Genomic DNA, 12,500 nt, shown 5'->3' with positions numbered 1-12,500 from the left:
AACGAATGTATATGTGCGTATATATATTATTAACTATTTTCGAATTTATTCGGCCTATAGACTATAGAATATTTTATTTAAGGTTTCAAGGCTACTACTATCTCAAAAATAAAAAAAAAAAGAACAAAGAAGAAAAAGAAAAGAAAAAAAAGAAACTGAAAGTTCTCAATTATCTTATTGGGAAAGCCAATTATGTTTGTTATAGGAACTACGTTTTATTACATCTAATAGATATTACCGAACGGATTATGAATTTATAAGTCCGTTTAAAACGTTAATACAATGTTCGTATATAATCCAAATCGAATTCTTATCTGTTCAAATCACCAATTAAACTTATTCGAACGATTATTATAAAGGCATAGAAATAACAATAAATCTAAATAACAAATTATAAAATACAATAATAAAAAGAAGTCCGACGTACGAATATGTTACGAAATTCTTCCAATGATAATCCTGTCAATTTACTTCTATTCATCGAAATTACGAACTTTAACGCGAATATCAACGAACGAAATTGACGTCATATGAAAATTTAAAAAAAAAATTGCAAGATATCGGATCAACCCGACTGTCGGTCGACTTGCAACGATCGAGTGCAAATTTCGATTCGAGAACAACGGGAAAATAAAAAAGAAAGAAAAGAAAAAAAAAAGAGAAAAAAAAAGAGAGAAAAGATAAAAGAAAAAAGGAAAGAGAAGAAATAAAAAAAAAAAAAAAAAAAAAACAAAAAAAAAAAGGAATCTACCAACAGGATATGGTGAACAGTGGAGAAAAAAAGCGGGAAAATCGAAACGCATTCGTTAACGAGCGCTCTCGGTAGACTTCATACACAACATTTGGTTCTTCGCAAAATCAAAGAGCGTACCGTCGACACAAAGCCAACCGGTTCCGTGTCGCACTGATGAAACTGAAATTGAACACACGCTGCATACTGCACTACCGTTCTCGGAATCATGTAAAGAATTGCGAAAATGAAAGCGAAAGAGAGATAGAGATAGATAGGTAGATAGAAAGAGGGAGATAGAGAGAAAGAGAGAGAGAGAGAGAGAGAGAGAGAGAGAGCGCAAACGAGGGAAATTGCGATATAGATGCAAAATTCCAACGCGCGTGACAAAATTGGATAAAAAAGTTAATATGTTCTCTCTCTCTCTCTTTCTCTCTCTCTCTCTCTTTCTCTTTCTTTCATTTTCTATCTTTTTCTTTCTCTGACAAAAGGTTGCAAAGGACAACATAAAAAGAACTCGATCCGGAGTTAACGAGAAACCGGCGAAGGGAATAAAGGATACTGTTATCAGTGATAACTAATATGCTATCTGCATTCTCTCTTTTTCTTTCCATCTTTGATAGCCAAAAAAAACACACACACATACACGTATAAGCTTACAACTATTTAAAAATAAAAATTGGATTGTAAAATTTTATCCGACGTCAAAAGAAATGTTCAGTTATTTAAAACAACGGATTGTTATTATTTCTTGATTTATTTGACAGTTTGATCGGATGGATTACTTTCATTGGTTTCACTTTTCCTTAAAGTCCTTTTAATTTATAATAGTAATAATGAAATACAAAAGAATGTAAAAATAAGAAATATAAAGGTATTTAAGTCATGCGAGAAAAGAATTACCGCACGGTTTATATATGAAATAAAAAGAAAAGAAAAGAAAAGGAAGAGAAATGGAAAGAAAAACGAGATGAAAGAAAGATAGCCAGATAAACGACTCGATAAATGAGGAATTCGGGTGAACGAAAGGCGTCATCGACGAAAACCATTCGTTATTTGCGAACCACATATATGTATATACATACATACATACATACATACATATAAATATATATATATATATATATATATATATATATATATATATATACATATACCTAAGCCGTTCGAAACTGACCGTAAAACGTGGCTGGATTCACGCTAGCGCGTATTTACGCTTGCGTCCGTATCTGAGAAATTGAAATTGATTTATCGATGAATCGCCGATTGAAAGGTCGAGCGACCGGCTAACGAATGGGACTGACGGACGAATGCAGGCCGTAGAGCTCGTTTGAAATTCATGAATTCCGCCATATCTATAACCAATTAGGACACACACGGTCGAGCGAGGTTGGGATGGGTTCAAGCGAAGGGGTAGTGAGAGGGGGTTGAAGAGGATGGAAGAACCACAACCTTCATCTCCCCCTAGCACGATCGCCGAACCACGGACAACTTTAATGAAAGCCTTTCAAAATTCACCGAACGCTCCATTCTTTATCGAAGCAATTAGAATTCCCATGCAGCTTGCATAAACTATCGGCTACTGGTCGAGGGGAAAAGGAACAAAATTACTAGAGTGCCCACAAACCGTATCTGAGCTTCCCTTGTGGTTAGATATTACGTGCGGTCGTCGATTCTAATTAGAAAGAAGTACAACGCTGTTAAAACTGCGAAAGGGAGACTATAGAAACGTGCGTTGTAAGTTTATATATATATATACATATATATATATATATAAACTTACAATTTACAAGTTTATATATATATATATATAAACTTACAACGCACACATACGCGTGTGCGGGTGTATATGTGTATGTATGTGTGTATTATCCTATAATACGTACACTTCAGCTTCAAAATAAATTTCGTGACACAATTGACAAGATAATGACTTTCGTCGGATAAAAATCTGTTATGTTTCTTCGTAGAAAAAGGAAAAAAAGAAGACGAACGAAAAAATTTTGTTTGATTGGAAAAGTATGAAAGTTTCCTCGAAGAAATTCAATCCCAAATCTACGATCGAACAACCTCTACGATTTCTCGTGTTATCGACGACAATTTAGTCGTTTCAATTCGGGACATCCTAACGTAGCTACGTAAATTTCGAGAGCTGTAACTACAACGACGATGTCGTCGTTTCCTAGGAGTAACTCCTTCAGAACGTAGATTTCAACTTACCTGATTCCTCCACGGGTGGTATCGTAATTCAGTGCACGAGATCCATGCCGCCATGTTACGTATCCAGTCGGTTGAGGTATATTACTAACGACACACTTCAGCTCTATCGTACTACCTGCTTTATAGAATTTATCGCCTGTGGTTGCGCCACGTTCGTCAACAATTTCAACTCTTGGTACTGAAAAATAAAAGAGAAAAATAATTCTCGTTATTAATGTATCTTGTAAAAGTATGTCGTTGAACGATTTACGGGATTTAAAATAAATTTCATTAATCGATCGAAATATATGTATGTGTTTCATTATTTTTCTATTTTTACGATTTGTTTCTTCTTCAACTTCTCAACAACAATAGAACAGTGATTATTATTTATATTTACATAAAATTTATCGAACAGTTTTACATATATTATTATTATTATTATTATTATTATTATTATTATTATTATTATTATTATTATTATTATTATTATTATATGATATGAAATGTTTAACGATATCAATAATTCAATAATATCTAAATCCAAGATCAATGCAACAGAAGTTACAAGACAAAGATAAGATATGTACGTCGGTAAGCTCTCGAAGTCTCAACTATGTGTGACTTTAGGAATGTGGTCGAGAAGAAGCCGCAACGAGTATGCCGCGAGACGTCCAAAGTCAAACTGGAATCGGTATCTAAGGTCGGAGTAATATATTTACTTTGCGGTTGTGAGAGGGCTTAGATAAATACATGGTACTCACCGTACCGGAGAATCTATTTACTCAAATCTATAGATTCGAATTTGTCCTTGGAGAAATGATGAATTATTAATCCTTCAAGGGAAATTACGATGAAAAACGTGTTATGATAATGTTTCTTTTTCGTTATCGATTGATTAATTGCGTTGAGAAAAAAAAAGAAAGAAAAAATTAACAAAACCAAAAATACACAAAAAACACGTGACGTTTTTATTTCTTTTCTTTTGCTTTTATAAATTTTTATATGCAATACACGAATAATCATATCAGCGATTCGCACAAAGGAATGGAGTATGGAGTATGGAACGTTGCTAGGTCGTTCATTTAATCGGCTATACCATGCAAGTTCCATGGAACGAACTCCATTTGAGTATAAAGTTATATCGTGCCTCGATGGAGTCTGTTGGAAGCAACAGTCTGGAATTAATTTCAATGTTGCGAAAGCTGGCGGAGCCGAAGAAACAGCGACGAAGAAATAAGGAAGAAGAGAAGTAAAAGGGCTCGTGGTTAAGTAAAGGGACGACTAAACGAGCTGGTAGAATTGATCGCGAACGGAATCAAAAGTGATAAAAAATCTCAATTCCAAACTTTTCTATGATCGAAATAGAATTCTAAAGTGTGGTAAAAGAAAAATAAAGGTCGATGTAAACTGATGGAATTTTTTTAAGAGAACTGGCAAAAAAAGAAAAATGTTACATACATCGATATAATAGATACGGATCGTTGATATTTTTCTAAAGAAAATCGATATGTTAAAATTTGTGTGATAAAATAAAATTGTTACATTTTTTATCATGTATAACGTAACGTCGTTTCTATCAATTCTATTAAAGTTCCAATGTCTTTAAGCGAAATAAAATAGTTCGTTAAAAGAGAGATAGAAAGTTCATTACTTTATGAGCGATCGCAATTACTTATTAGAGAAGTCCAAGACACTCATACACGGATAAAGATCGATGAGAAACGAGGATAAAGAAAGAACAGACCAAAGGATAGTACAAAGATAGGTCATGTATACACGTAGTGGATAGAATGAAAGAGAATAGATGGTACGAAGTGCACTCTGACTTAGCGAGAATCAGCGAGTTCGGTTAATTCCAAAGTAGCTCGTCTCGGTCTCTCTGTGGGGATGTTACTACAAGCAAGCAAAGAGATGTACGATAAACGAGAACGGACTCGGTTACTGAGAGAAGGAAGGAAGGAAGGAAGGAAACTGAAAGGGGTTTTCAGGAAGAGAAACACGATAGTGGGAGGTAGATGAGGATAGAGAAGAGAGAAACAGAACGATAGTAACGACAACCATAGCAATCAGGAGAACGAGAGGGAACGGCTACGAGTTCGTAGCAAACAATCGTGCGAGCCTTTGCTTCGTGACGCCAGTTAATCAAAGCCTCGACGGACTGGTAGACCACTGTGTTGGTCTCTCTCCCTCCCTTTCTCCCTCTCACTCTCTCTCTCTCTCTCTCTCTCTCTCTCTCTCTCTCTCTCTCTCTCTCTCTCTCTCTTTCTCAATGTCGATGTTTACAAAATAGCAGACTAGGGGCAAACTTTTAAAACGTCCATTTGAAGAAAAAAAAATCCATTTGCATCAAAATAAAAGGCTAACCTGACCACGGATCACTAACCTTTTCTCAATTCTCCCTAGAATTTCTATATTTTTCTGCGTTTTCCTACTGTTTCCAGTATCGTCCCTCTATGGTCGACGAACAAATAATCAAACCAGATTGGCCCTGCGTTACTACTACGCTTTAATTATCCTCTATTGTGTAAGCCGAGACTGACCGACCGTTGTTCAATGCCTATCCAGGAGTATTTTCCATTTAACTTTTCTCGATAATGAACAACCCAAAGGCAAAGTTCTTAGATTCGGTAACTGAATCAAGGAAAAGGGGAGAACAAGAGAAAAATGGAGAAACAAAAAGAGCAAGTCACGGGAAAAAAGAATGGAAACAATGGATAGTCGTGATTTCTTTAAGAAAGATGGCGGTCTTACTTCGACTTTCCTTCCTTCCTTCCTTCCTTCTTTCCTTCATTTCTTACTTCTTTCTTTCTTTCTTTCTTTCTTTCTTTCTTTATTTCTTTCTTTCTTTCTTCCTTCCTTTCTTCCTTCCTTCCTTCCTTCCTTCCTTCGAGATTTCTTTGTTTCTTAGGAAAACGTCCAGTGGCATAGGGAAGTTACTTTCTCCGAATAGAGAAGAAGTCTTCCAATGTACTCGACCCGAATCTTACCAACTCCCGTCCCGCGGACAAAGAATAATACCTAGCTACGATGTTTCTACTCCTTTTCCTTTTACTTTTCGACGCACCCAACTCCTTTTTCTCCTTCTCCTCCTCCTCCCATCATCTCTCTCTCTCTCTCTCTCTCTCTCTCTTTCTCTCTCTAAGTTTCTACTTTTGCCGCGTGAGAACTTTCAAGCTTCCCGGTCGAACTCCTTCGGCACGACAACAAGTCGAAACTTTGCTCGTGGGATACCACCTACTAATACTAACACTACTACTATTTCTACAATAGTATTCGACAGATTCTACTTCCTTTCAACGGCCGTTACTACTGCTACTTACTACAAAGTGTTCCTTTCCGCCATTGCCCTACAACAGACAACATAAACTCTTCCTATAGAATAAAGGGAAAAGGCCAAGTTAAATAGTCGAAAGAACGAAATAAGCCAACGGAAAAATTTCAACTTTGAAAAATTCTAAACGAGAGAAGTTTCATCGTATCTAAAACGGTATTAACTCGGATCGTATTGTCATACGAGATAAAACAAAGGAAAAGGGATTCACGAGATGCACGAAATTGAGATAATACCTTTGACTGAAAATTCAATCATACATTACATTAAAGTGTAAAACAAATTTTTTCAACCTTTTAACCGATAATATAATACATATATAACTTGTTCTATTTCTCTTTTTTTTTTTATTTTCCTTTTTAGTATTTTTCTTTTACACACACACACACACATATATATATATAAAATAAAATAAAGATAACACGAAACTTTTCTTTCTATATTGAGAAAGTAACAGTATGAGCTACTGCTAATAAACCGTATTTACTGGCATATGAACGGGTGTCTGATTTAATATCGAGTTATACTACTTATTTTAAGCCCGCCACGTTACGCGTTATTTAAAAAAGTTCTTCTTGATCTACGACGTTGATATAACTAACGCTCATAAAGACAGTTTCTAAGTAAAAAGGAAAAAAAAAGGAAGAAAAAGAAAAAGAAAGAGGATAGAAAATGTCGTATAAAAAGATGAAAAGGAAGAAGCAAAAAAAAAAGGGAAGAGAATCAAGCAAGTGTTTGACGTTAAAGAAAAAACTATGAAGAATTCCTATACGGATGATCAATAAAGCTCTAGCAAGCAATTTCAAGTTTACGCGCTTCAACTTTTCCGTAACTTGGCTCGCATCCGTCTTCGTTCTTACGAACGGTAGGCACATTCTAAAAGACGATATCGCAAGCACGATAACACTATAGACAATCCAACAACTACGAGGAGTCGCGACTTCGTCTGCGCGCATGCTACCCTCAGTTTGTCATATCAAATCTAGCATATATTTTGCTCGAGCGACGTTACCGTCACAACGAGAGTTCTCTGGAACAAAATTTGCATGTTAGCTGCGGGAGAGAAGATGCGGATACGCGTGTATGCGGAATGATATTCAATCCTCTCTCTCTCTCTCTCTCTCTCTCTCTCTCTCTCTCTCTCTCTTGGTTGTTCAATAAGGGAGAAGGAGTGAGGCAAAGAGAGAGAGAAAGAGAGAGAGAGAAAGAGAGAGAGAGAGAGAGAGAGAGAAATAAAGAGATGCGATTTTACTTCCGAAAGAAAAACGATGGAAATTGCATATTTGAATCTATCGCGGCAATTCCACTCGAGTTTATATCCATAAAGTGATATGCGAAAAAATACAAAGTAATATAATTGCAACGACTACGTTATAAAAATAGTGAACGTTTCGAATTTAATATCCAGACAAACGTTCCCACTTGAACAATTCGACAATATAAACATTCGAATGTAGAATAATAGAAGTTAAACTTCTCGATTTGAGATATTATAACGTTTCGTAAGGAAAACGAAAGGATTCGTTCAAGTATCGAGAATATGCATGCAATTTTTCTCATTTGAATTAGAATATAATTATAATTATAATTTACGATCTAGAAATTCTTGGTCGTAAAACAGAATTGATATTTTTTTTTTTTTTACCCGAATAAAAGTCGAGGATATAAAAAAAAAAAAAAAGAAAAAAAAGAAAAAGAAAAAGGAAAAAAAAGAAAGTAATAAAAAACGAGAAGAAAGAATTTCTTAACGTTTATAAGCGTGTATCGCGCTTTAAACGTCAGAAGCTACTCTTGCGAAATACTTTGCGAAGCTCATCGTGGACTACTACTTTCTTTCTTTCATTCTTTCTTTCTTTCTTTCTTTCTTTCTTTCTTTCTTTATGGTAAAGGAAAAAGAAAGTAACAGCCACATCGGTCTCTTGGCGCCATGTACGAGCCACGGCAAACGGCTTTAAACGGCATCGAGCGTGAATTCAGAGAGCTTCCGTTCTCCTTGTAGCATGTTCTCAAAATGGTACTACGTGATACATATATGCATACATATACATATATATATATATATATATATATATATATATATATATATATATATATAGATATAGGCGCATGCGTGTGTAAATGTGAAGTAGACGCGTCTCGTAGCACTTCCAACGCGGGTATACACAGTCAACGATGTCGAATCTGCTCGACTTCCGTTCGCGAATAAGCGAAGTGAAACGCTCCTGACGCTCTTACGTATAATAACACAATGCTCCTAAGTCGAAACGACATGCTCGAAATGCATTGGAGGAAGAACAAGACAAATTGTGATAAAACTTATTTCTCCATCTACTTTTTTGTTTCTACAAAATTACTTTCTCTTTCTCCTTTTCTTTATTTCCGTTCTCTTTTATCTTCCTTTTTTTTTTTTTTTTTTTTTTTTTTTTTTTTTTCCCTTATATTTTCACACGTCGCTACGATCGAAGTGCTACGATAAAAAAGAAAGAAGAATTAAACGTTCGAAAGTATAATACGTAAATACCAAGGACGTCTCGCACGTGTACACGTGTGCCGTCTCTCAGAATGTGCCCAGCAGTATGCATGAGAATCACGTTGTTGATGTACGAGTGGTGCACTGCCCATATACGGCATATGCCGCCATGTTCCTCCATCCAGTTCCTCCTCCTGCTCCTCCTTCTCCTTCTCTTTCTATTCTTCCTCCTCCTCCTTCTATTCTTAAACTTCCACCACCTTCTTGAATCTTACGAGCTACTATTTTCACATAGACGCACCCACTCTCGCCACATATTACGGCTAAAATAAACCAACGTCCTTTTGCGGCTTTACCAAACCTAACTATAGACATATTTTATGAGATATACGTTCCCCCCTCCTCTCTCTCTCTCTCTCTCTCTGCCTCTATCTCTCCCTGTTTTTCTCTTTTTCTATATCTATTTTTATTTCTCTAACTATAAACTCTAACTTATTATAGTTTTTCTTCTAACTGTACTATTTTATTTTTATTATAACTAATTAACAATGAAAATTATTATCTAAACTCCTTGACGTGCACGTTTCTTTCTTTATTTTTCTTTTTTACCTATATAAATCAAATATACAATATTATTATGTGTAAACGTGAAACATAAAGGAAGAAGAAGATGAAGATGGGAAGAAAATGATGATATAGTCGATTACGATCTATCGTTAAAATTTGGTAATTTTATAGTAACGATGCGCGGGAGAGGAAGAAAATTGGCCCGTACCCGCGGGAGGATAGTTTATATTGTAGAGAAAGGATCGATAGGTGGTATACGACACGGAGTACAACGTAGATCGTTATACATTCGACAATTTGACGATAATAAATCGCTTTACGAGCTCGACGCATCGTTCCACAGGGCCCTTAAGGCTGGGTTATCGTGCATTTTAACGTACGTTAAGGGCTTTATAATAAAGCTCGTGCAAATAATTTCCCACGTCGTCGTCCTCGTCTTTGTCGTCCTTCTCTCTCTCTCTCTCTCTCTCTCTCTCTCTCTCTCTTTCTCTATTTCTATCTCTATCTCTCTTTAATCTATGGGCCAAAGCTCGTTAAGTGACTTCGTTGGCTACCAACGGGTGAGCGCGAGCGTTCACCGAGAAAATTAATTGCCTTTAAAATGAAAGCGCAGTCGAGAAGGAGGAGTAGAAAGGTAGGTGAGTACCTTCAACACCGAGCAAGCTTTTTATCGTCGCAGAAATTACCACAAACCCAAGTGGAGTTGTACCTACGTCGTCTTTATCCACGGCATAAGTCATAGCAAATCTCATTGTAACTTCGAGTATTCTATCAGCGTTCGGTTTACTCTATTTCGCTTCTCGAAAAACTTTTAACGACGAGCGATCTCGTCGATGTTGCCGAATGAAAGATCGCTATCGAGGGAAAAAAAGAAAAGATAGGAAATCAAGGAATTGTGAAAAATCGGAAAACGCTTTACCTCCGGACTCTTTGTCCCCGCTACTCCGCCCCTCTGACCCTCCCCTGCGAAAAAAGAAGAAAAGAAGTTTGCTTACGAACACATGGATGTATGTCTAGGTACGTGTATGTACACACTTAGATATATGTAGGTATATGTTTTTACGCGTGTTCACGTATTACGAGTCCGGCGACAGTACCATCCACGGATTGACTTTAACACGTGAGGGTAACGTAACACCGGCACCAAGAGCTTTTAATTAAAATATGGAGATCAGCAAGCAAAGCCCGCTATTGTGGGTTCGAGTCTGGCTGCAATAATAACAGATAATATATTGCCTGTGGAAAGCCTCTGTAACCGGCTCTTTGAAACAATGAATTCAAATCCTGGACTCGTTATCGTTGGCCGAACAATGACGTCTCGAATCTTCTTCCGTGTACTAGGCTTTGACTGTAGTTGAATATCCGTAAGTCATTTTAACCGCAGATAATCGTTTCTTTCCTTCCTTCCTACCTACCTACCTACCTACCTATCTACCTACCTACCTACCTACCTACCTACCTACCTACCTACCAACCTACCTACCTACAATACTATCTTCCTTTCTTTCTTCTTTCCTTCCATCTTGGATGTAACACAGTAGTCAACGGGGAATAAGTACGTGCTTAGAGAATTTCTCGTTTATTTCTATCTTTTATTTTCACTTCACGTTTTCTCCGCCCTTCTCTTTTTCAAATAAATAACGTTTATTAAATTTAGATACTGTAAATACATACAGACCAATTTTCATCGAATATTAACTTCAAATATAAATAAGTGTAATCGATATATACATATATTTACGTAAACATTACGAGAAAATTATCCATTTTTCCGAATTATTAATTATTATATTTTGAAATAAAATAATTAAATAATTAAATAATTAGGAAATCGTACGATCATTAACGAATATTTTAATATCTCGTGTATATTTTAATATCTCGAATAGTTTCTTCATTTTTCAATCGTATTTAGATTTTAATATAAAAAAAAAAAAAGAAAAGAAAAAAAAAACGCTATAGGATGTGATTGAATGGAAAAAAAAAATCTCAACTGATAGATTTGTTTTTCGATGTTATTAAAGATAATTGAGATTACGAACAAGCAAATGAACGAAGCGAAAAGAAAAGATTAGTGCATTTTCATTGGTTTTTGTCAATAAATTAAAGCAAATAGAAGAAAGAAGCATTATCTATGATATAAATGTTGAATTTAAGAAAAGATTTTATCCAAGTTTAATTGTAAAGTTACGTAAAGTTATCTCGAAGCTCACGACGGTAGCTCATTCGTGAATACGATTGGCTCGCGTTTCGTTTATTTTTCTTTCTTTTTTGTTTCTTTTTTTTTTTTTTTTTTTTTTTTTTTTTTTATTTCTCACTCGCTGTCTCTTCGTAGCGTTCTCGCTACGGACGACTAAATGCACGCAACGTAACGTAATGCTACGCAACGCGGAGATATATCCTGATTAGTCCTCCCTGACTCGGTCTGGTTAGCTGATTGGCTCTGCAGTCATTATCTCCATTTCACGCTCGACGAACTGACCCTACCGTTTTGGTGTCGCTCACGTCGAACGTAATGGCAAGAGCGAAACGATCCGCGTCGATAATTCCGACTAGAGTCGGAGTCAAGCCTTTTCTATGAAAAGACGGCCCGTTTTAAGTATTAATTAAAAGAGATATCAAAGGAGCACGAAGTAGACATCATTTTACAATTAATTTTTTCCAATTGCTTTTTTTTCCTCCTCTTCTGTTTTTTGATTTTCTTTTTTTTTTTCTTATTCCTTTGTTTTTTTTTTTTTTTTTTTTTTCTACGTTTCTATTTCCACGGAATTAATTTAAATAAGAATAAAAAAAAATAATTTCCTTGATATTCGCATTTATCTCGTATCTATGTTTTATGTCTCATTTAATGAGCTTATATTAAAATAGAAAAATAAAAAAAAAAAAATGTAACAATGAAAATTTCGTGAATAAGATTTGTGAGAAAAATTGTAAGATATAAAATAAAAAGGAAAAAGAAAGAAAAAAAAAGATGAAATAAAATAAAAAGAAGAATTTTAACTAATCGAAAGTTTTAATCCTAACAATGTAACGCTATTTAAATACTAGTAATTGGTTCAAATATTCTACTTAACTTTTTGTCTTGAAATGTCACAATATTATTTGGCACTTCTTTTCAAGACGTGTAAGGATTTCGAATAACGTTTTACGAGTCTTGTAGACGAGTAAAAACAAACTCTACTTAAGCGTAAGGTTGTTCC

At 35.4% G+C, this 12,500-nt stretch overlaps 1 protein-coding gene across 10 annotated transcripts in view; it reads right to left on the bottom strand.

Annotated features, from left to right (window-relative positions):
* LOC124949477 (lachesin-like) overlaps positions 1-12,500 on the bottom strand; it is a 199,337-nt gene that overhangs the window by 56,221 nt on the left and 130,616 nt on the right. For all 10 annotated transcript variants that reach the window (XM_047494556.1, XM_047494555.1, XM_047494558.1 and 7 more), the window contains one exon: positions 2,951-3,128. In XM_047494556.1, coding sequence (XP_047350512.1) covers positions 2,951-3,128 — 178 coding nt within the window. The remainder of the gene's footprint in view (positions 1-2,950; positions 3,129-12,500) is intronic.

The sequence above is a fragment of the Vespa velutina genome, chromosome 5 (genome assembly GCF_912470025.1).
Source record: "Vespa velutina chromosome 5, iVesVel2.1, whole genome shotgun sequence".
NCBI classification, from domain to species: domain Eukaryota; kingdom Metazoa; phylum Arthropoda; class Insecta; order Hymenoptera; family Vespidae; genus Vespa; species Vespa velutina.
The sequence above is the reverse complement of the archived record's forward strand: the minus strand, read 5'-3'. Positions and strand labels throughout refer to the sequence as shown.